The sequence below is a fragment of the Saccostrea cucullata genome, unplaced genomic scaffold (assembly GCF_032062105.1).
Source record: "Saccostrea cucullata isolate Sc308-1 unplaced genomic scaffold, CSIRO_AGI_Scuc_v1 ctg28, whole genome shotgun sequence".
NCBI classification, from domain to species: Eukaryota; Metazoa; Mollusca; class Bivalvia; order Ostreida; family Ostreidae; genus Saccostrea; species Saccostrea cuccullata.
Window position 1 is genome coordinate 699142 of NW_026939565.1, and position 25452 is coordinate 724593.

At 32.0% G+C, this 25452-nt stretch overlaps 2 protein-coding genes and 1 long non-coding RNA gene across 4 annotated transcripts in view; 1 reads left to right on the plus strand and 2 right to left on the minus strand.

Annotated features, from left to right (window-relative positions):
- LOC134253227 (uncharacterized) overlaps positions 1-25452 on the minus strand; it is a 32572-nt gene that overhangs the window by 5884 nt on the left and 1236 nt on the right. The window lies entirely within an intron of this gene.
- LOC134253231 (serine/threonine-protein kinase NLK-like) lies at positions 673-17227 on the minus strand. Of its 2 annotated transcripts, XM_062735747.1 has the most exons (11): positions 16818-17227; positions 14784-14913; positions 12813-12868; positions 10448-10554; positions 10044-10129; positions 9266-9475; positions 5786-5974; positions 5130-5328; positions 4845-4938; positions 4010-4057; positions 673-3422 (listed from the first exon to the last, which is right to left on the minus strand). In XM_062735747.1, exons 1-10 carry the CDS (start codon positions 17006-17008, stop codon positions 4021-4023), a joined length of 1299 nt encoding a protein of 432 aa, XP_062591731.1. In that variant the 5' UTR covers positions 17009-17227; the 3' UTR covers positions 673-3422; positions 4010-4020. The 2 variants fall into 2 exon arrangements, with proteins under 2 accessions (XP_062591731.1, XP_062591730.1); XM_062735746.1 differs by lacking the exon at positions 4010-4057.
- LOC134253271 (uncharacterized) lies at positions 17490-25228 on the plus strand. The gene is made up of 3 exons (XR_009989097.1): positions 17490-17567; positions 22706-22873; positions 25173-25228. It is a non-coding gene; the product is annotated as an uncharacterized LOC134253271 (long non-coding RNA).

Genomic DNA, 25452 nt, shown 5'->3' on the forward strand with positions numbered 1-25452 from the left:
GAATTTCTACATTTGTAAGTATTAAGGATGTTTACGTCAAGAAAGTGGAAGGATGTGTATCATTCCAATAAGTCCTGAAATTCAGTTTTGAGACTGTACGTAATATCTAGATGAAAAGAAGTCACTAATTTTTTATTCTTAATTTGGCAGAATGGCCAAAGCTTCTCAGGTGAGCGATGTGCAACATATGTCATGTGGCTTATATATGGTATGAAAACGAGCAATATTAACTTTAAATCTGATGTAGAACTGATAACTGTAAATTTAAACAAAGATTAAAAGATCAAAATATTCAAAAGTGGAATAATGAAGTTCAAGCATCTTCAAAATTTTTAGCAGTATTAACTTTAAATCTGTATCTGAACCCCTGTAATATAAATATACATTAAAAAATAGAAAATTTCTGAAAAAGTATTCAATGACAAGCTCGTATTACCCACATTCTTACTTTTCATCAAAGGGGACACTGTTATTCAGTGAACATTTACAATTTTATTATATAGAAATGCATTTAAGTATTTAAGTTTCTGAAAGCAACACCAGATAATTATTATATTCATAAATTGCTTTCTATATAATTTTTCTTGAGTGTTCCATACTTTAATTGTCAAACATTCCAAAAACTAGCTATAAATACATCTGTGAACAACTTGATATAAACAAAAAGACAAGTTTGAATTTTGTCATTTGGTTTTATTCATTCTTAAATACATGTAAAAAGACATACAATATTGCATCTCCAGAGTCATACACACATCTAGAATTTCTACAAACAATAAATAACCTGGTATTTTTCTCCTCCAACCAGGGACAGCATCTACAGCAACCTCAAACAGAAATAGACATCATATGACTGGTCATGTGACCACCTGAATATCAATGACATGCACCCAATCTCTTAATTCGGTCTGTGATCATTTATAGTATACCTGATATTTTGTAAAATGTTCAGAAAATGAAAACCATCCATAAACTAGGTTTTCAGAGGTCAACACAGTTTACTTCCAATATACTGCTCCTCTGGCAGACAGTAATATATACAAATCTGTTAATTTTTGTTGTCAAATCCTCTCTTATAATTAAAACTCATGAAATAACATATAATAGAAACTCAATGTCTAGCATGGTCTAAAATATTTAAGAAAGTTTAACATACATAGATACATACTATACATATAATGGCTATTTAAAAAAAAAATCACATTTTACAGTCACGGGAAATAATGTTGAAGTGTATATAATGTAACAAATTCATTATCAGACAAACACTGGACATGAATCACTCTTGTCTATTGTGAACAACATATCATAAGCACCACTAAAATAGATTCCTTTGGTTTGACAAATTTTATTAGTAAAGAATGCAAAAAGAAAAAAAAAATTCTTCTAGTTTTTAAATCAGAAGTTTGACCTACAAAATTTCTCATTGTATTACACTTCAATCTTGTTAAAACTTGGAATGCCCCGTTTTAATTTTTGCAGATGTTAAATACTTTCAAAAAATTTCAGTAAAGGATGTCACTTTGAAAGACTATAATATATAATTTTTACAATGGCATGTAAAATGTAGATGAAATACAAAATGTTCTTGGTATGCACCCTTTAAAATGATTGAAAAACTTCATATGAACAATGCTAGCATATACAAATATGATCAATTTTTTTCCCAACATGTATACAATGCATCAGTAGCTCTAAAAATGCTACAAAACCATTACCCATTGTCAGACAAATGCAAATAATATATTTATTTACAAATTATCTTAGCATTCGCAACATGATATAATGTGTAACCCCTCCCACCCCCACCCCAGAAATCTCAAAGTTCATCAATTTATTCACAAAACCCTTTATTTTTGAATATCCAAGTTGAAATTTAATTCTTGATTTACTCTTTAGAAATCATTTGCATAAAATCAGCAACCTTCTAGTTCTAATCAAATGCCTCTACACATATAAAACACAGTCTAAAGTGGTTAATGAAAATTGTACATATAAAAATACAGGAAGGGACAAATTTGGAATGCAGTTGACAGAGTAATGCATCATAAATATTGGGGATCAATCAAGAATTTGGCCAATGAATAACCATGAAGTAGCCATATATTTTACAGAACTGTTTTTAAACATATTCATTCAATCAGAGCTTTTTAAAATCAATCTGATACCTGAATAGATTTAAGGCAGTGGCATTTGGAAATGTAACATGATATGAAGACAATAAAAGCAAAAAATCCTTTTGTTAATAACTGTAGTATATGTATACACATTTCTGAGTTTACATTCCAATTAAATGCCAAATTGAAGAAAAAAAAGGCTAAATCAGTTATACCTCTGACCTGCTTGGTCATAGCAAATCATAACTAATCAAAGAGCTAAAGATACAAATCCCAAGAAGATTAATAAAATGCTACTGAAAAATTACAAATAAAACAAAAACACATGCATCAACATACAGATAACACAAATGTACATGCTTTCATCTGTAATATTAATTTACATGTACCAAGATCTTTAACACAAACCTTAAATTTAAAGGTTTCAGTTTGTGTTCCCTGAGCATGTTGCAATGATGTTTTGAACACTTGCTCTAAATATTTCAGCAATGTAATTAACTTACAAGTAAAATACTTGAGTTAATGCAACTCTTATAAACTTAAAATTAATTTATACTATATTATATATAGTAATTTTCAGTTGTTTAATGCAACTGTGCATATGCTGTACAAAAATGAAATAACCCAATATATTCTACATAAAAGAAGATAAATAAAATGAGATCACATTTCGACTTTGTAATGCATGGACATTTTGCTATAATACTTTAACTTAATGGGTTGCATTGTAGTTCCTGTGTCCACGAAATGGCAGATGATTTATTTACAGACTTGGTCATCTTGTATGTACACTAATATCTCAAACGTAAAGGAAATACCAAGTATTAAAATGCCATCTCTGAGTTTTCTTTTCATTGTAAAATACTTGCTGAGCAACTTAGGATGGAACAAAAAATAAATGGAATTCAAATGGAGATAATAATGAATCAGATCAAATGCATTTGGTGTCCTAACAAGGAGTTGTCTCCCTTTGTATACACTTTCACACAATATAAAATGCAAATGAGCATTGACGGAACATTATGGTTAGGTGACTACTGTTAAACAGTGGCAGTTACAGATTTATACAATTAAACTTTTCATACGAGGGGAGCACCTTTGATTTTACACATTTTTACTCAATCACAACTTTGGAATTCATTATGCTTAACCCAAAGAGATCCTCATTGTAATAGCATTGTATTGCATCTGTTTCTCTGTACATCATTGGTCCAAAATTTTTATCACAGGTTTCTCTTGATGTGGCAGTTTTACTCCCAGGCGTGAGGGGATGGAGGGAGTTCTGAAGGCTGGGCGACTTGTGAACTGGAAATAAAAATAACAGAAATTATAAGATCTGAAAATAAATAGCAATGCTGACATGTATTTCGGGTTAATTTCATTGATTTTATACACAGTAACATGCAGAAAATAAAATACTAATAATATTATGAAAGATGTGCTTATTTTTCATGGCTAAACAAGACTGTGGGTTATATATGTAGTATCCTCTATCTATATTAATTTCAAGGGCTGAAGTGACTTCATAATATTTAAGATTTTCCTTCTTGTTTGAAAAATTCCTATGGGTTATCATAAAGAATATCCTATATGCAATTTTCATCAATTTCAGTTAAGCAAGTCTACATATTCTTTGCCAGTACCACGTGTGTAGTTTTATGACTAAGAAATTAAATAAATTTGTTTAATTGGAAAAAGAGGGAATTGCTCATCAAGGATTTTTTTTTTCGTGATTACTGAAGCTTGGGGGTTTTTTAATGACTGCAAATGAAGTGATGGGGAGTCACTGCAACAATGAATCAAAACCAAGCAGAAGAAAATAACATAAAAAGCCAGGCATGTACAATGTTCTAAGGTTCTTTTGCGCAGCAAACAATTTCAAATTTTCTCACACTGTGTACATCTATCTCTTCAAAGCCCCCTCCCCGGTAAATGGTACCCTAAAAATATAATACAAAGTTCATCAACATTGTTCTTTTTGTTTTTTACATGGTACTTCTCAGTTAATAATTTTTTCCCCACCCAACAAAACAGATTTGATGAACATTAGAAGTGTAAATAGGAGAAAACAAGAGGGAATAATGTCAAAGAAAGGTAAAAATGATGTAATAATTAGACTTAGCAAAACTGTCTTCAATGCTGCAGTGTTGTCCCCTTTTTTTGTGTTCATTAAAATCAAATATGCCAGTTGTTCTTTCTTGTGAAAATTTTTGAAACATTTTAAATTTGTAAACATTGAACTTTTTTCTGGATATTGTTTCCAGCCAAATTCCATTCACATAGTTTCCTGACAGGACCCATTTGAACACTAGCATTTTATACAGAGGATTATGGGTAAGTAATTAATGGCTGCATGGTTCTGTGTTGTTATCAAATCAAATAAGGTTATTTATAAATTATTCGTTAAGTAACCATCCTGGACTATGACCCAAAATGCTGGTTGGCACAGATCATTGAGATCAATGATTAAATTTGCAAAGAACTTCATTATTTTCCACTTGATTTTTCTTCATGTTTAACTCAGAAAAAGTATTAAAACTAAAGAGGGGGGACCATAGGAATTAGCACCATCTTTACCAAATTTTCAGCTAGTTCCTTATACTTATGGATGGTTGTGAGGTTTAAAATGAAAATTTTTACTTGTCATTACCAGTTCAAAAAACGCTCTTGAACATTCTTAAACTCTGGTAAACACAGTAGCTTCCACCTCTTTCTTTTCAATCTTACCTTGCAAAATTCTTGAATGACATGGAATTGGGATTGAGACATAGAGGAACTTTGTTTTTCTGTTGCTGTTCTAGAATATATTTGTGTAGTTTATCTGAAAGAATAAATAGCAAAAAATTGAAGAAAAAGTGTTTAATATGTATACATAGTACATATTAATATTCTTTAATTAAAATTACTGATGACTTTTGTGTTTGTTTTTGTCTTTATGTAATGAACACTGTACGATCTTCATTTCTCTGGACTGACGTTATTTTTTAATAAACACTGTTATCTTCTGTATACCTCTGCAATGATGCACTGAAGTCAGTCCATCTTCAAAGCCATAGCTGAAAGGCTGATGGCACACCGGTTCAAAATCTGAGGTATACTGACGTCCAGCGGATGTGTTATGGCAGCATTTACACATGCAGGAGTGGTAGCGCAACCGCCCCTCATCTAAATAAGGGTGAGCAAGGGCATCCGCTGCCTTTATTCTTTTATCCTACAAAGAGAACAGCAGAGTACATTACAGGGTTATATATAAAGCCAAGGTTATTTGGTAATTGAGACTGATCAATATTTCAGACCTTGTGATAAACATCACTGATTTTGTGATTTTTTTTTCTGTATATATGTTTTTTTTCTCTATTTCTCTTAAAAAAAAATATGTCCTCAGTATGGAAACCACAATTATTCATCAACACATCATTAATTGTTATTTTCCCCCCAGAATCAAACAAGATAGCAGTGTATTGATTGGAACTTGATTGCTGATGAGTGTGCCCTTGGCTACTTCTCAGCCAGTAATGGAACATCAAGTCAATATCCTAAAGACATTCACAGTAAAAGCTGTGAGAAAGGATGTTCTACCAGATTACTGAAGCATGACATTTACCCAGTCATTTACCCTTTGACCTTTACATACTCCTTTCCCCTTTCACCTGATGACTTATACTTACTGGATCAAAAACAAGCATGCGACATAGAAGATGCACGGCCTCATGGGAAGCCTGGCTGGATAGGGTGTACAGAGCAGCGAGCGATGGTGGTTTGTGTGCTGACCGCAGTATGTGAGTCTTGGCCCCTTCACAAGCTGTTCTCATATCCTCCAAGTTTGGAGTGCCCAAAAGATCTGTGATCAGGTCCAGCTGTAACATAATATACAACTATATTGAGACAAAATTTCCCCAATTTCCCCAATATTGAATATGGGCATGTATATGATAAGAAATATGATACTTTCAATTTCTGTTCATTTAAAATGTCACATTTTGCACTTAGTTTATATACAGGCTCATTGTTTTATTACCCATGGCATTTACCAGTTTCTGATTTTTATGTATTTGTGCCAGGACCTTTCAGAATATCAATGCAGTGTGTGGGACAGCAGAAGATCACTACTGTTAAACCAGTATAAAGTCATTATTTACATAAAAGGGATTAGGCTTCAAACTTGAACAGATGTAGTTTAGATAGGGCTCCTGTCAGCCTGAAATCTGCTGGTGGGGAACAAAGGCTGCTGAATGGCCAACCCCAAAACTCAGTGTAGTTAAAAAGTTGACACTCCATAAAAAGGTCATTCCTCTTCAAAGGTAACTCCGAAAATTCAGCCACATTTCACAGTCAACAACAATAACAACAACAGACAACACACCTAAACACACTCTGATTGGTTCAATATCACCATCACGTAAGATTACAACAACACGCCCACTCTGAGATCACGTTTGAAAGAACAATTCACACTGACGTAATCATCGCATTTACAGTCCAAAAATAAATACCGATACTAACAGAAAATCTGAAATACATAATACCAAGTAGGTATGAACTGTTAAGTAACAGACAATGTTCGTCACTACTGATTATCTTTAGCTTATAATGAGGTTCAATTACTTCAGAGAAAACAGTTCCTTGGATTAATAAACTTCAAGGCACCTATACATTATATAAGAACATGCACGAAACACCTGTTACATGTATAATTAATTTTAAGATTAGTAAATACATTTATTAATAGCAACATTCTTATATCCTGCTATACAGAGACCTCATATTTCAGTACTTTTTTTATGGTAAAACCTAAATACCCAATCAAGATAAAATATCCTGGGGTTGGGTTAGTTAAACAAGCAAGAAGGGCCAGTTCCATTGTCTGATAACAAGTGCTGACACGCACAATCACCTGTGCATTGTGTGCAAGCCAGGTGAAACATTTGTCCAACGGTCAGCAGAGTGTCACCCCCAGGGCACAGAGCACCACACAGAACCATCCACTTTATTAATGTCCTCTATACCTGAACCCAATTAAGAAAAACCCATTTTATTGCGAGCCCATAACTCATGCGGCAGATGGATGGAAAATCAAAGCCATATTCTGCAGTACTTACAAAGACAAAAAACATTAATGAAATAAGGAAATTCTGTCTCAAAGTTCTGAACCCCACATATTGATCCAAAAACGATGCCTTAATCCAATTCTTTAAATTCCTCTTAGGAATTTGATTCATAATACAAAAAGTATGTGTAGACAAAAGACTAGCACCTTTGTCATTACAAGTTTTGTTTACAATGTTTAAAATGTTGACCTGGATCACACCTTATCAGACTAGAGATCAGGATTAATGACCCAGCAGACATTCCACAGTTCTGCAGAGCCAGGCCATTTACTGCCATTTTAGCAAAAGTAGCTGAGGCACAGAAAATGACTAAAATCATTAGATGGCCCCAGTTCACGGTCTATTTCTGGGATGTCTAGCAATACACCATACATATTTACATAACCTTTCTTTTATGGTGGAGGCTTCAGCAATGATTGCTACATTATAACTGTGTTATGTCGATGATGGCAGCCTATGACTTATAGCGGCTGATGATTAAGGATTAGCCAGCTTTGGAGTGATTGTTGGCGGGTATATGTGTAATCCCTGTATTAATGATCTAACAGATCCCCCATCAAAAACAGCAGCCTCATACAGTTACACACACCACAGAAAAAAAAACATCTGTTACTGCATCAGGCAGGCAGCGGCCAGATACCACAGGGCACTAGATACATGAAAATTTACTTTTGATCTATTTCTGGCAGATAAATCATCCACCTCTCTGTAAATCTAGCTAATAAGGTACACAGTAAATTAATATAGATACAAATCTGTTACTTGGGTCTATTTACCCTCTTTTTCTTCTGATCAGGTCTAGCAGATGAATAATTGATGCAACAAATGACTCCATTGTCAAACATCCAGGTCTTTAATACAGAACCATTTCTCACATATTATTTTCACCAATATCATCATATGCTCTGGCTTATACAGGTTGAGCAATAAAGAAATGAACTTTTCTAGGGCTAATGCTTTTCTAATAGAGTCTGCTAATTTTTATCACTAAAGCCAGCGGGAGCTACAGGGGAAGACCTCATTAGAGCCTCATGTTCCTCTAGCAGATTTAATAACAAAATTACCACCACTGCAAGATAAACAGAATAAGTTTTCTATCTGAAAATGAATTTCAATTTTTTTTTTCTTCAGAGTATATGCAAAACACAGGATCATTTGCACTTGCTAAAAAACATGCTCCCCAGCTGTTGGTATGTTGCATAGTAACTTTATCTTATACTAATATTTCTAGGTGATAATGGACACATATTATATTTATGAAAACCCCAGACAATACGATGTTTTGCCAATACAGCACATGGATAAGGCATTCTAAATAGATATGGGTTCTACAGCTTGCAAACCAAGACACATCCTTTCATTACTGTCATATCACTAACAAGGCAAGAAAAATGACAACACTCAAGTTGTCATGATCCATCAGGGGAATTAAATATCACAATTTTTTTGCTATACATGTATAATCATTTTCTAAATCAAATTAGGGCTGAAAAGCCAATAAATTAGGTATGTACAATTGGTAATTACATCCTATGACTTGACCTGACTATTCACCTTAGCAAAATATAAAATCTCTCTCTTCATGTAGAACAATTTTTGTATCCAAGGTGAAACTGTATACAAACACATAGTAAAATACTCAGAAAGGAGAAAGTATGTGCCCTTGGACCTTGGTTGTATCAATTGTATGATGATTTAGTTTTTTCCCCCAAAAATTTAAAAATACACAAATCTCCTTAAAAACATTAACACAGCGACAGATTCAATGAATCTTCTAGGCTTCCAACTCACAATGAACCAGTAAAATCTATAAAATTATGCCCAAAAATTGAAAGCTGCAAGAAAGCAGACTAGCTAGATACAAAACTGTCTTGGCAAAGGCAAAAAGTACATTTGAAATCTGCTTTTTATCAAAATTTACAAATATGTTTTCAAACGACCCTTGAAAAATTTGTATAGGAAAAGGCCAAAATCCTCAGTATCTAAAGTAGTGAATACAATTATGGGTGTACTATAAACAAATTTGTGGGATATACAGACCTGCTGAATAGGACTTTGAGCCTGGAAGAGAATGCGACGACCCAGTAGTTCCGCAAAAATGCATCCTACAGACCAGATATCGACCCCTGAGTTGTAATGTTTGGCCCCCATAAGGATCTCTGGAGCGCGGTAGTATTGAGTCACAACCTCTTGTGTCATGTGGATGGATTCATCTGGCTCTTCAATTCTTGCTAACCCAAAATCACAGATCTGAAAGACATAAAAAGAGAAAACCCTGTTTAAGTTAATGTGTTGATAAAAGTTGTTTCTTTTTATGCCATCTGAAAAGATCTAAAAGTAACTGTATGAGAGATAACTTTACAACAGACAGAAAAAAGATACATGCATTTTTAAAAAAAATACTACCAGTAAATCGTGCAGAATACTAGTAAATTGCAATCACATAAAAAAAGCAAATGTTTTCCTTCACTCTGTTTTTTAAATTATCAACATTTAAATAATTACATTCTAAAATTTACTGCAACTACTATAATACGCTATATATTTTATACTAGCAATAAATTATCTTCAAAACTTCTAGAATTCTGCTGGTTTATACATTTGTTGGAAGGCATTAACCTTTTAAGCATATGATGGTAAAATGATGTTTAGTGTGGCTTGATGTCTTAATGCACTTTTAGGCAAAAGAGAGCAATGTTTCTGTTGTATGTCTATAGGAGTTTCATTTTTTTTATCTCTTCCTAATGACTTAATGAAGTGAAATTGGTGTTGCATGAAGCTTGCTGATCCTTTAATCTCGGGAATAATTGATACAGACCTTTAATACACAGTTGCTGTTGACTAGTAAATTCCCTGGTTTGATGTCTCGATGTAATACACGTGCAGAATGGAGGTATTTCAAACCTGCAAAATCATCGTAATTTACACCTTTAATAACATTTAAATAAGTGATAATGAGAGAGTATATTGTTTACCACAGAATTAAATGAAATGACAGTATTGTTACTAATGATTAATAAATAACATCATAAATTATATACAATGTATATAAAATATTATCAGTGATTCATTTACAGTAATTGTTTATGGACTTTTACGAGCAAAATGTTATTCTCTTTTCCAAATCACAGTCTTGATAATTATAGAATGTTTTTGTTTTTATCAGAAAATGGAAATTCCCTCCACATCTTTTGGGAAAATGGTACAGGAAAACGTCCTTACCTCTGAGTATTTGGTACAGAAAGACTTTGACATGGTCTGATGTGAGTGGCTGTGGGGAAACGATGATTTTGTGCAAATCACTTTGCATCAATTGTGTGATGACATAGCTAATATCTAGTTAAGGATCACATTTACCAATTAATAAATACCTACTTATGAAGACTTATCTCTTGTTCATTTCATTCCATTACAAAATCTCGAATTTCCTTTTTTATCCTGGTTTTATATACCGGTAATTCATTATCTTTGAGGCATATTTATTTACCATCATATCTATTCATAAACAGTCAGAACATCTCGTATTTCATCAAAGAGAAAGTATTTCACTCTGCTACAGCAGATCATTTGTTAACCTGTCTGGAAAATACCATCAAGGACCCTATTATGATACATATTGTATTTTATTTCCTTTGCTTTGTTAAAAATCAAATAAGCTCGACAACAGAATGTAACTTGTGGACGAAAACCTGAAAATGGATTCTTATTAAAAATTGAAAGATGTTGGATGATACTCAGTCACCATGGCAATATATTGTCATCAAGGAAATCTTTAACCTGTCAACAAATCTCGCACAAATAATCCAGGTTTCTGAACTTCTCCTACAATGCTTTTACCATTCCCCAATCAATACGAGGATTAGGCCCCCAGTACAACTTTCTCTAGCTTTCTTTCTCCCAATGGCTTCCTATTTTAGAAAGCTGTTATCCCTCTGTCTCCCTAATTATCAGTGAAAATCTATTTGTTAGAGCTTCGTCAGGGATATCATATTGGAAGAACAACACGTGTGGATAATAAATTAAATCCTCTCAGGTACCATGGTGAACCAAACTAGTACCACATCTCTCTCAGATCCAGCTATGGCTGAATTCACTATTAAAATCTTGATTTCTGTCACACAAAATGAAAAGATTTTCCTCATTAATCATGTTAATGCCAATAATCTGCCTAAAGCTTCTTTTAAGAATGAATGAGCATTTTCTTTCATTTAATTAATTAAATTTATCACTGTCATATTGACTTTATTCCTCTCCTTTCTTTGTTACGTAATCATTACCCGGTAAACACCCTTTGTCCAGTTAGTGTAAGGACTGGTCAGAGGAGCTTGTCCAAACAGGTCAACATGAGGTCACAAAAGAGGCAAGCCTTTCTTTATCTGGCCAGTAGGTGGATGATAAACCTCTTAAATATGTTCACACTTAAAGCAAAGTTATCCAGTGTAAAGTACAAATAACAGACCTGGCAAAGTGTAATCTAACTTATATCAAGATATACTGATTTGCCTTTTATCGAGCCTAACAAATCAATACAAAATCTTTTTTTAAATGCAGATCTGCCATATTTTAAATTTACATACATGTATAGTATAACCTGAAAATAGACACCACCCCTTTCTACTGGATTTAGCACTGGCATGTATTAATGATGTAGACAAAGAATCAATGGCGAATGTACTACTTACTATTTTTATAACCCAAGATATTTTTAGCTTTCTTAAACAAGTTTTTTTCTTTGTTAAGACATAGGTAAACACTTCATTAATCCAAATTTGCTACACCTACATCTAGAAAGCAAACTATTTTTTCTGAGGGAATTATTCAAAATGTAGTCTAGGTATATGGCCATGAAATACACACAATGTGACCTTTTTTCAAACCCCATGACTCTGTCTGTGAATGTGTGAAAAGTAATCCCAGGTAATGTACTTTCATGCCCCTCTTTAATCCATTCATTATTGCTATGAATAAGCTAAACCACCAAATTCTGGTCTATAAATAATTAGTCATTAATTAATACAGTCCGGTTGGCTGATCCAGAGGAACCACAAAATATAGGGAGCCAGTAAAATGGAACCTGGTCTGACTTCACAGGAATGGAACAAAGCCAGTTTATTTGTGCTCAGTCTTGCACAATAGTATTGCAGGTTGACACAATGAGGCCCTTAGAACAGCCACCATTTTTTGATGGCAGCAGCCCGGAATTAAATACCACACTTGATTTTAAGTCAATTATGACAGGAGAGGGATTTCACATAGAGAGTCTCTCTGACTTCATAATACAATTTTATTTTAACTTTCTGACTTTTATGAACTTAAGATTTTAAGGCAAATGACTTTTTCAAGTTTAACTTTGTGTCTGCAACCTTTGAACACACATTATTTTCTGCACAATTTCTTTCCCCTGGGAATCCCTGTGATCTCATTGGCTAACTCCGACCTAATTATTGGACTGTTTTGTACCTTGTCATTTGAACAAACAAGGATGTGCACTATGAGTTTCCTTGTCCGGACTCTTAACATCAGGAACTTTTTCTTGCGTACAAAGGGGGGATTAGATTATCTAATAATAAGGAAATAAAAAGGATACACTTCCTGAAAGAAGTCAATATGAGGTGGTTGTAGAATGTCCAGTGATGATAATACCTGTAAACAAAAACAAGGTCATTAAAGATGGTCTGCAAAGCAACTTCTAGTAAAAGCTCCCCAAACTTCAAAAATTTGTGTTTGTTTTTCTTTAAAAAAAACAAGTGAAAATTAACATTTAACAGCTCATGCCTAAACATAAAAGCACTTACAAGGTGCTCAAAATAGATGTATGTTTTCCTATTGCTTTTAAGCATGCATGATCTTAAAGAGCTTTCAAGACACTAAAATACTTTTTTTAAGCTGACCCAATTTCTCTGAACAAAAACTCTGGGTGACATCATATTAATGTAGTTTTTATGAATGACCATTAAACAAGTGGTCATTGGCTATCTAATGTGCATCAGGGTTAGAAGGTCAAGGAATGACAGGTGTCCTCAGGTGACAAATTTACAACAACTCCGACCATATTTCCTATATTTCTCTCTCTAGTTATTGGGACATTTGCTAATTATAGGAACTACTCTTTACAAAAGCATTTATGCATTAATTATGTTCTTCCTTTTTACCACAAAGATTGTTCAATGAAATTAAGCCATTAGCATCCTTAAAATAGCTGTACCAGTCTATTATATACATCTAATATAATCCACTTCCCATAACATGAATGAAGGAATGCTGTTAAAGTTCTTGAAAAATTCTTTAATGACCTATATATTTAATTTTTTTTAATGCACAAATCACGGCAAATAAAGATCAATAAACTTCAAAATTCATTTTTAAAGATGTTTAAATTGTTAACAGATTAGATGTCTAGCATTTTCCAAAGTGCGTCATAACCTCTGTCGTGTCAATTTTTGCACCTTTATCCAGGTGAATTCCAAATCGAAGGTCATGTCCTGTTTGGCTGACAGCCTGCCTGAACCTTAGAACTGATTGATAGCTTTCAGTTCTTGCTATAAAACTTATTCCACTTAACTTTTTGGAATTCTTTTACATATCATTTTTGATAAGATAAACCAATTTTTAAATCAATGTTAACTTTTTTTGTCTGGTGTTAAGACTTTCAAAAGAAAACTGAATACTTGAGATTGTTTTGTTATTTATAAGAAGGTCTTTGTTCTGAATATAAATACTAGTCATGAAAAAGTGAAATCCTTTGCGATTAATCTGTTGAAAGCAATTTTTTGGATACAATTATTGTATACAATGAGTGCCTTAGAAAAGTGTATGGTATGTATAGATAACACTCTCTAAAATAAAACTTCTGAAAGATGGCTATCATTGTCTTAAAAGAGCTGAATACCTTTTTTAAAGATCTACTAAGACGTTAAAGGTTTGACCCTCATAAAGACAAAAAGGGAATGATAAAACATAAAATATTCTAGAATCAGAACAAAATAAAGACTACTTAATAATAGGCAGCTGTCTAGGAGCATTGCCTGTCAAAGCTATGAAACTTTGCATGAATTAACATCTGGAAAACCGTGTTACAACCAAACGATGAGTTTCTCCACTCCGATAAGAACAAAGAGGTACACACAGAATATAATGGTTTTAGATCATACGATCATATACTTCTAGCCGATAGATGTTTCATTTTGGAATCCACAACTTCACACACCTAAACATGCTGAGTCAAAAGTCATATTTTTTCCTCTACTTTTTTAGACAAAGAAACCATGGATGGCTTGTTTGGGGGTTTTAATTGCATGTAAAAGTTCATTATCCGCAAGAGTGTTATTGGATCTATTTTTTAAATAGGAAATCATTCAGTCAGTACTTTATGGGGTTTATATGACAGATGTGGGTCAGATGTGGCCAACGACCTAAATAAAAGGTTGTTGTGTTTTGAACTTCTCTTACTAATGTCTGATTAAGTGATTAAAATGTATGACTTGATTAACCCCATCCAAATAAAAAGATAGATAGATATTGTTTCTATGTAAAATGAATAATATTTTCCAGTACTCACATTGTCATGCTTGAAGTGACACAACATTCGTAACTCTCTGTACACTCGCTTGCAGGACACAAGATTCTGGAAAACATTGGGCATTTTCTTCAAGGCGACTCTCTTACCATCTCTCGGATCTGTTACAGACCTGTGAAAACAGACAAAAGTCAATTCAAAATATGCTGCAGTAAGCAAATCCACACTTAAATATGATATAGTTCAAATGAGTATATATGAAAATTTCTTTAGAATTCTTTTGAAATTATAAACGGCGAAGTGATTGTGGGTTTTTTTAATTAAACAAAAATAAAATGTACAATAAATTATGTCCTTTTGATGATGCATGTAAATGTGATGAATCAAATAAGATCATCTTAATCATCATAGATCTTAACTTAGCAGCTATTATTAGATGTCAGGGTTACTGGGGTTATAAAATTCTCACTTGAAATGATAAAATTTTTGACATTTTTTGGTGAGTGTATGTTACAGAATTACAAGTTTGAAATCTAAATCGGTTTCTGAATGCATCCATGTTTCATAAATAGTGCATCCAAACTGGGAACCTTGAAATGTTCAAAACATTTATTTATAAACAATTTTTACCATCAATTTTACATCATCTGTCAATATTTTTACGAATCCATCAAACCTAACTTCAGAAAAATTATAAACAAGAAATAAAAAGCATTTGACAGACCTCATCCACTTAATTGTGTGACATATTTTTTCTGTTTTATTCTTCCTTGTCAATGAAACCTTTTTCACAATTTATAAAAATTTCTAGAATTTTGTGAAAACTGAAAATGATACTTTTAATTGTCAGTTATTAACTTGTATGTGTATAAACATAAGGCCTTAAATAAGAATAGAAAAATATTAATAATTGTGGATTTTAAAAAATTAAGGGGTGGAAAGTGAGCTATATTTCTCAGGACATAAATTAATCTTTAGCACTGTCTAGACATAACACTCTTCCTCTGAGTCTGTAGATATGATTAGATCCAGCATTCCTTTTGGTGTATATGAACTTGTGTATGTGTGAAGAATCTAGTTCACACACTGACATTATTACACAAAGTATACAGCTGGCTACCAGGGTAAAATCCCTGCTGACTCTATCAATAAAGCACAGCTCAGAAGGGAGTCAGACTTAGCAATCCATTCAACTAGGGGGAAATTAACTCAGTCATATTGAGCTATTTTTTATCTATTTGTTTGATAAAAACAACTTTCACCAGTTCAATTATATATAAAATAAACAAAAAAAAAAAATTTCTGTCAATAATAAAATAAAACACATTAAATATACTTTTATCTTATGAATTCTAATATTTTTCTATATATATATATATATTTTAATTTTGAATAAATTAATTTTATTAATGTTTTAATCTTTAATAAAATTTTGTCATCAGCGGGAGTGAATAACAATGGAATCTACATGATAAATCTGTTTTTCTCTGGAGTTCATTGTAGGTGGCTAATTGTTTATTGGATTGAAGTATATGAGTTGTGTGACGCAATACCCCCAGTAGTACTTGTAAAGTACAATGCTGATAATTATCCTCAACAAAAATTTCACACAATAATAAACGTCATATCCTTCTTAACTAAATAGTCATGATCTTTCTTCTTTCTTTCATTCAAAATCAACAATATCTTAAATCTAAAAAGTTTCTTACTGAAAGAGGTTTAAAAAATCAATCAAATTCATTCTATGTTTACAACATTAATTAAAAGAACATCATTTTATTTCACTAAATGACTAGAGGCTCGGAGATGTCTTTGTCTGGCCTCAGGTCATGTCTTGTCAACAAACAGCTGATCAGCGCACTCATGTCACACAAAGAAAATCATACGAATAAATTCCTCTATATTTCAAACACTGATATTAAAACATTTATGATGATTAGTCTTCTTTTTCTCGTATGACAAAAAATACTTAACAGAAATGAACAATTGATTTTTCTGGGGGAAACTCTTATTAATTCGTGCTTTCCGTGAACAGACTTGAATGGGGAACAAAAGGGGGGCGATATTCCTACTCACCAAACGACACCGAAAGCCCCGTAACCTATGGGTCTATCAGGCTGAATATCCTGGGGTGGAACAACTTGATAATAGGGCACAGCCACAGCAGCCGTCAGAATGGCCTGTTGAGAGGGGGCCGGGGCAGGTCCGCCCTGAAAAGCCATTATGTGACGTGCGTGTCGATGGCTCACCACCGCCATATCTTTCATTTGAGTCCTTTCAGGTGTCCGCACGTTTCCGTGTTGTTATTCCTCTATTTACAGTTCTATCATTGCCTTTCCTTGCACATTCACAAAGGTGTGTATCTCTCCTGTACACCTGGAGAGTTTGAGGTGCTAGTTTGAGTTAAAACTTAGACATAAAAACAATTTTCAACTGGTGTAGTGGGCTCCCTGACTCACACGCGGAGAGCTCTCAGCACACAAAGAAGTCACGTGATAACGCATAAAACCTTTCCCAGGATGCTACATTCTGGGTCAAAGGTCACAAAAACAAAACAGAAAATTCGTGTTTTCAAAGAAATGAAGTGAAAGCTTTTAATGTAAGTGTTTCATCTATTAAAAATTAATGTTTTCTTGTCATATAATCTAAAATGACACTTACCAATCGTTCCGTTTGGATAAAATAAAATCATTATTTCACATTCAAAGGCACGTGGCGTTTCTATAAATATATATTTTGGCCACGCCCCTTAACCTTTCCAAATCGGAAGCTTTAGCAACAATAGACTTGACGAATAAAGAAATTACAGACAAAGAAGGGTATCTGGTACATATACCTTGTTTTTCGTTTTGAAAGAGCACTGGTTAAAGATAAGAGACATTAAAAAATATGAACGTAAACTACAGATGCATATTTTTTTCGGAAAATTTCTGGCCTGCTAAGGTCAAACTGTTCTGCTGAGTTTGCATGATCACATGGGCAAAACTGCTTTAGTTATGAAAGTGAACTCACTATGTACAGTGTTATGTATATTGAACGGAAATCTCTATTGAAAATGTTAATTCAATGACCTTTTCGACAGGGTTTCTGATTAAGAAATGAATTATGATTTAGATAACTTCTGATTGAGAAAAATGATCAATTAATTACTCTTATTTCCATCTTGATGTCCTTTATATAAATTTAAATTATTATTATTAAAATTATTATTAAATTCTTAGTTAAAATTGTCTATTTTAAACTTTTCTTGCAATACCCATGTTGGATATTATAAAAATATGCTGCATAAAACCATACGGTACCTTAAGTAGGATTTTAGAAACTAGATGATATAATGATAATATCTTATATATTAATTTAAAAGATTAAAAGGTTGAAAAACATGAATCAATTTCAGAATTCCTGTATTTTCTACAAAGAGGTTTTATTTAAAAAAAAAAAATGATTTTTAAATCTATACTATTTACACATAAACTATGGAATGCCATGTACGACAGCCAACTGCTTACTGCCAACTGCTGACTGCTTACTGCCAACTGTCAGCTGCTTACTGCTAACTGCCACACATATTTGAATAAATTTTATTTTATATTGATATTTATGTGAATTTTCAAAAAAACAAAAACAAAACAAAAACAATAAAAATAAACAAGGCGCGGATCTAGAACATTTTTTTGAAGAGGGTCACTCATGTTAAAAAAATCTAACCCAGAAATTTCTTGACAAGAAAAAAAAAACGTAAAGTCCTTTACTTAATGTGAAAATTTATTTCGGCCGGGGAGAGGGGGTTCTCATGCGTCATACCTTCATGTCTATGAAATTTTTTATACCAACTTAACACGAATCCGTGTTTTCGGGGGTGGGGGTGATTCTTAGGTCCCTTTTAGTTGATTTATTTTATACATTGAATAACTTTTAGTTGGTTTAGTTTGTGCATTAAATAACTACAAATTTAAGAGGGTGGTCCGGACCTCTCTCTCTTTCTAGATCCATGCATGTAAAACATATTTTATTTGTATAGGATTAAAAGCAGAAAATAGTCATTTTATTACCTATTTCAAATAAGAAAATAAAAATAAAAATAAACAATGTACTTTATCAATGGCATATATTGAATATTACATAAATTAAAACACAATCATTTAGTCAGTTAATTTTACCAGGGTGACCTCTTGGAGAAAATGTCCTGGATCCGCGCCTGTTTTCTTCTTCTTCTTCTTCTTGAAAATTCATATAAATGTCAATACAAATATGAAATTTATTCAAATATGTGTGGCAGTTGGCAGTAAGCAGCTGACAGTTGGCAGTAATCAGTCAGCATTTGGCAGTAAGCAGTTGGCTGTCGTATATAATATATGGCATTCCATAATAAACTATTTTTTTTAAGACCAGAAAAATTTATAGATCCCTATCAACAAAGACTTCACCTGCTGTTTCATAAACTTAATTATTTAATTTAACTATACATAAATAGAAAGTTTAATTGTGGTCATTGTAAATGAGATGTACATAAAAGGAGTTAAATTAAGCTAGATTTCTATTTTTATATTAATTATCCCAAAAAATAGAACTGAATGAACATGTTGCTTTTTATAGTTAATTCTGTCAAAATCTAGCGAGAGACAAAAATATTTTGACCATTTTCTGCCATAAGAAAAGGAAAAAGAAAAAAAAATCTGAAATATTTCATATTACTTGAAATTTTCTTTTTGAAATTTGCTTTTTAATTGTGTGATTGAAAATGAAGTTATTTTACTAATTTACAAAGAAAAATGTTAATTTTAATTGTTAAACTAAAAAAGGAGTAACAGATTATGATATAAAAATCTTTTAAGTATATATAGTTATTAACATGTGAAAAATTGATAAAAGGAAATTGTTTCCTGAAGGTTTAAAAAAAAAATTGAGTTGGGCAGTTGGTCATGAGAGGGCAACCAAACAATTTTATAAAGATGGCCTTACTTTCATTTTTTTTTTTTTTTTATGAAACTGACTGGAGGTATAAGAGCTCCTCAAAATTTTTTAATAGAAAAAAGGATAATTTCCTTAATGATAAGCCCTACCAATGCATTTATTCTTGTTACATACATTATTTTATTGTGAACAACTGGTATTTTGAAATTGTCATTAAGAGTTAACGGTACCAGATTTGTGGATACATGTAATGTTTAGCTTACCTGAGCCTAAGGCTCAAATGAGCTTTTCTGATCACATTTTGTCCATATTTCTTGAAAAAAATCTCATTTCAACTTCTTCTCAAGAACCACTGTGCCAATTTCAACCAAACTTGCTACAAAGTTAACCCTTGAGTATTCGAGTTTGTTCAAATGAAGGCCCACATCCTCTTCCAAGCATGGATGATTATGAATTATAACAAGCATTTTGTCATATTTTAAAAATCTTCTCAAGAACCACTAGGCCTGGAAAGATGAAACTCAAAGTGGAAGAAAGTACATTCAGATTTGTTCAAATCATGATCCCTGTGGGTAGAGTGGGGCCTGATTTATAGTGAAAAATCAAAGTTTTGCATAATAATATATTATAGGAAAAATCTTTAAAAAATTTCTTCTCAAGAACAGCATGCATGCAAAGCCATGGTTGGTAAAATTTATATGGAAACTACCCGGTAGCATCTTCAGGTAATGTAGATTTAGAATTTTTGGAAGAAAAAGAAAAACTGCTTGAAAATAAGCAATTCGTACAAAATATGCTAAAATTGCTGGTGGGGGGATTTAACTTTGTTTAAAGTTAACCCCCCACCCCACCCCACCCTTCCACACACACAACTATTTAGGGGTTGGACCATTTATGCATTTAAGCTTTTGAAAACTGAACTGATGTTTGTTTTTTCATAGCCACAGTCATCGTCAGAACCCACAGGTTTTCTCTCCGTTACAAATGCAGTGTAACGGAGAGAATACCCGTCGGTTCTGACGATCAGCCACAGTGCTCATGTGAGCTATGTGACTCATGGGCCTCTTGTTTGTTTTATTACCAAGTGCACCATTATATCTTTTAGAGAATTTAATGGTCAGGACTCAGGTGGCTATTTAAATGAATTTTTTTTCATTATTTTACCATGAATAGGTCCCTTTATCATAGCCTATGTAAATTGTCAATTTCTTTTTAAGACTATCAGAGTTTTCTCCCTTTATACAGAGTCACTAAAGAAGAGAGAGCAGTAAACATACAGTATTGATTTCTATTTTAATTAATTGTCATTTTATTTTTGAAAGCATTATTAAAAAGACCACAGTCTTGAAAATAATTAGAAATATTAAAAAATGGAAAATAAAAAGGAATTTGATCAAGATACACTAGTGAATGCTGATCAACATCAGAAAAAAAAAATCATAAAAGAGACAAGTTTTTTTTTTCAGATGACAGCTAGTTGGCCAGGGGTAAGGAAAAATTACAGTGATAAAACTTACAATAATATTATAAATTATCTGTATAAATTCTTTTGACTTGGGTTATTTTATTTAAAAAGAGAGAGAGAGTTAAAAATCAGATCTTTGTAACACTCCGGAATTCAGATGGTTGCTGCTTATAAATTATATAAATTTAAAAAAAATGAATTGATTCTAATTGTGTAGAACATTGGCATTATATTCTTGACTGGTATCATTCACTTAGAGAAAAATATAAGGTAAGTAAGCAATTAATATAAACAGGGATATTTTACATATTCATTAAATCTTTTAAGGAACAGTTAACATATCACAGAAGAAAAAATATATCATATGTGTTAATTTTCATGGAAATAAATATATTTCTATTTTTAATTATCTGAGGATTATAGGCTTCCATTACTAATTCATTCAGCAAAGAGAAATTCTTTTTTCTATTTCTATACATTGCTGCATTTTCAAAAGGATACTGTATGGTGTATGAAAGTGGGCCTCATATTTTAGCATCATTGGTGAGGACATTGATACATAGAGAATTTTACATACTAAAATCCATATCATATGTCATATCAGCTCGAGGGCCGAGGGCTGATATGGGACCCGAGGGCTGATGTGACATATGAAATTGATTTTAGTATGTAGCATTTTATTTATCATATATATTTAAAATACATGTACTCAATATGCAAATTCACATATGGTCATTGAAGAATGTTTCCTGTTGTTTATGACATTTTTCTTTAAAATCTAATAGAGCCAATTTTAGGTAACTGAAAAAAAGTTAAGACCACAAATGTCATTAAAGAAGTAGTTTACATGAAAATTTAAAAAAAAAAGAAAGTAAAGTAACTTTTTAACTTTATACAAACGTTACTTCCGGTTTGATATGGGTTTTCGGCCTGCCCTTCTGATACATAATATGGATTTTCGGACCGGTCCGTGATATGGGGTATTGTGACGTCACCCGTATCACATCGTGCAGAATTGGTGTATTTAATACTAAGTATATGATATTTAATATTTGATATTTGATTAAACTAAATTATACATGTACTGATAGAAAATCATATAGATATGAAAAATAAGTTGCAGAAGTGTGTATTATAGGGCTAATTAATGAATACACTAACAACCCTGAAATACCTTGTGATTATGCAAAATTTTGAATAGACCAATTTATATATACCAGTACAACTACAGTATTTACGTACTGGTAAGATAATTAAAAAAATATTTTTTATTTAACAGTCAATCATATGTTTCCTTTGCAATATGGAAAGGAAGTCTAATCTTTAACAAATATCTATAAATGTGAGATAAAATTGGAGTGGGGGATACATGTATTTTGATTTGACATTAATTTTCTTCTTTGCCATTGTGCATGAATACAATGATTATAGCTATTTACTGCTTTGCTTTAGCTGGCACAACATTATTTACAATGTAAATATGATATGTACATTTCATCCCTTGTAATTAACATATGGTAAACATAGTAATGGTTATTTGCCTTACAGGCATATATTTTTATTTATGTTTTACATCTCGTCACAGGTGTATCAGCTAATTCTACAAAGTGGCTGCCTGGGAATACAGTGACCTAGAACCTTGACAGTGCTACAATGCCTTCAGCTGTCTGTAAAATCATTCACCCCTGGAACAGTTGCTAACAGGAAAGCTGCTTGAAGGTGGAGAGAATGTCCTCATCGTATTCCATGTGAGGTAAATATAATTTGATCCCCTCTTACGACAGTTCGGTTTTAATAATGACTTCCAGATATAGAAAACGTTTAATTAAAATTTTCACTTTTTCCACCATGTGTTATAGCCCTAGTTTTATTATTGATTAGGATGACAGCTAGGGGAATTTTTTCCTAGCTGACTTAGTTAAAAAGCTTTGCTGCATTTAAAGATGGAAACGGTGTGTAGTATGATCAATAAGTTGTCTTCTTAATGAATATTTAATGTCCTCCTAACATAATGCCTGTCATGTAGTAATAAATATCTAATGTCTGACATTCTGTGCCTGCTAATTATGTGCAGATCTAAATTAATGAGAACAGCTAGTATAGGTTCAGAAAATGGAGCTGTCATCACACAGTGCTGAACATGGAACATTTCAAATTTTGTGAAGTGAAATTTTCTTCTCAATCATTTTTTAAATCAAAAGACAGAGTTTAATTGTTTTCATAAGAGTACAGGTAAACAGTTATGGTTTAATTATAATAGTATTACCTGTAAGTGATATTATCTAGTTTGCTGATCTCTGGTTAGAGAAATTTCTTTTACAAACAAAGTTATTTTAGCCCACTTGTGTCATAGACTTAAATGAGTTTTTCTGCTATTTAAATTCAATCTTTTTATGCTTATTTACATATTGATGGCAGGTATTCAATTGTATTAAATAACATTTTTCCTTTACCTTTCTTTTGAAAATTTGACATCACTAAAATTTGTGTTTTGTTCAATTTCAAATAACACTGATTTTTACTGCTTAACGTCTGAAAAGATCTTTTTTTCAACAATAATTTTGTTGCTTATCAAATTTTAAAGCTCCAATAACACATTTTATTTTTATGCTTGATTTCCACATAATGAATGACTGAAAAGCAGTACTAAGTATGTGCTTTTGTTTTATAAAAATCTATATTGATATTAAATAACATGGAGTTTCATTAGAATTATTGGAAACATATGGCCCTTTACCGTGTATTTTTTAGGTTTGACTACAGATTGATAGAAACTATTGATAAAATCTATACATTCCATCAATTTTTGAAAAATGTTTTTTTTTTTTTGAGAGAGAGAAATTTATAGAAAAAAATCTTTTGATTGTAATTTTTGTGCAACAGGTATTTTGTTGAATCTACTTAGTCAGTTTCAGAGCTAGTAAATTAATAGAGGAGATTGTTTCTTAATGAATTTTTTAATGTGAAAAATCATATCTATTTATTTGGTAAAATGCCTTTGTCTGTGTAATTAAAATATGTTAATCTCAATAAAAGCATTGTTTCAATGAAAACCTTTTTGTGCAATCTCAAATCTAAAGAGAACACATATTATTTCTTAGGAATAGTGAGCTGTTTGCATCAAAACAATCATTTATGAATATGAACATTTCAGATTTTGTGAAGTGAAATTTTCTTAGAACTCAATTAAAAAAAAATTTTTTTAAATCAAAAGACAGAGTTTAATTGTTTTCATAAGAGACAGGTATAAATTTATGATTTAATTATAATAGTATTACCTGTAAGTGATTTTAGTATATTCTAAGGCCAAAAATAAAAATAGTCTTTTCCTGATCTCAGACCTAGAGAAATTTTTTTACAGCCCAAAGTTTTTATTTAGCTCACTAATGTGTCAGCGACTTAAATGAGTTTCTTTTTCCAAAAGTGAAAGCAATATACACATTTTTTCTTGAAATATATATGTTTTATCTAAACAACTTTTAAAGAAATATTGACCAATGACATATTTAATTTCTTTTTAATAGTTATCCAACATAATTGTAACATTTTTCCACCTTTTTTTTAACTTTTCTTTTTCTAAAATTTGTTTTTGGCCAATTTGAATCAAGCATATACCTCTCAAAGTTTTTAAAGCTGGGCATGTCAATGATGGAGATCTTTTTTTTGCAACATTTACTTGTATCTTTTATTATGGTATAGTCATTAACCCATGAAAGCTCCAATAACACATTTTATTTTTATGTCTTTTCCACCTATAATTGTGATTTCCACACTTTTTTTTCTAAACCTGAATATCAGCAGGGGGCATGCATTTCATTAATTGATAAATTATACTGAAAAGCTGTAACAATCATTCAGTACTAAGTATGTGCTTTTGTTTTAAGGTCAAGTGTACCAGATACTATATTGATATCTGTCTCTAACAGGAGACTGCATGGAGTCAGAAAACAAGGAAAAATCAACATTAGAATTATTGGAAACATATGGCCCAGGAATGTAATTTCATTCACGCTGATGCCAATCCGTGTATTTAATCTAATTAAACTTTGCAGGTTGAAATAGGCAGTATGATCATCCACCTAGGGAGAAACAGCTGTAGTGGTATGTTCTTCTTTACAGATAGGATAAAACTAGATTGATAAAATCTATACATTCCATCAAAAATGCGTTTTTTTTTTATGGAGAGAGAGATTTATAGAAAAAAATGTTTTGATTGTTGTAATTAACTTTGTGCAACATCAAAAATAATATTTGTTGAATCTACTTGGTCAGTTTCAGAGCATAATTGTAAATTAATAGAGGAGGGTTTTATAGGTTTACATGCATTTCCAA

Excerpts from the sequence above, each read along its gene's own strand:
- LOC134253231 (XM_062735746.1), bottom strand. The coding sequence starts at position 17,008 with ATGAAAGATATGGCGGTGGTGAGCCATCGACACGCACGTCACATAATG. Across the intron at positions 10,555-12,812 it reads ATTGACTTCTTTCAGGAAGT|CTATGTCATCACACAATTGA; the intron begins GTATCCTTTTTA and ends ACTAGATATTAG. Across the intron at positions 4,939-5,129 it reads TTCAGTGCATCATTGCAGAG|ATAAACTACACAAATATATT; the intron begins GTATACAGAAGA and ends TTATTCTTTCAG.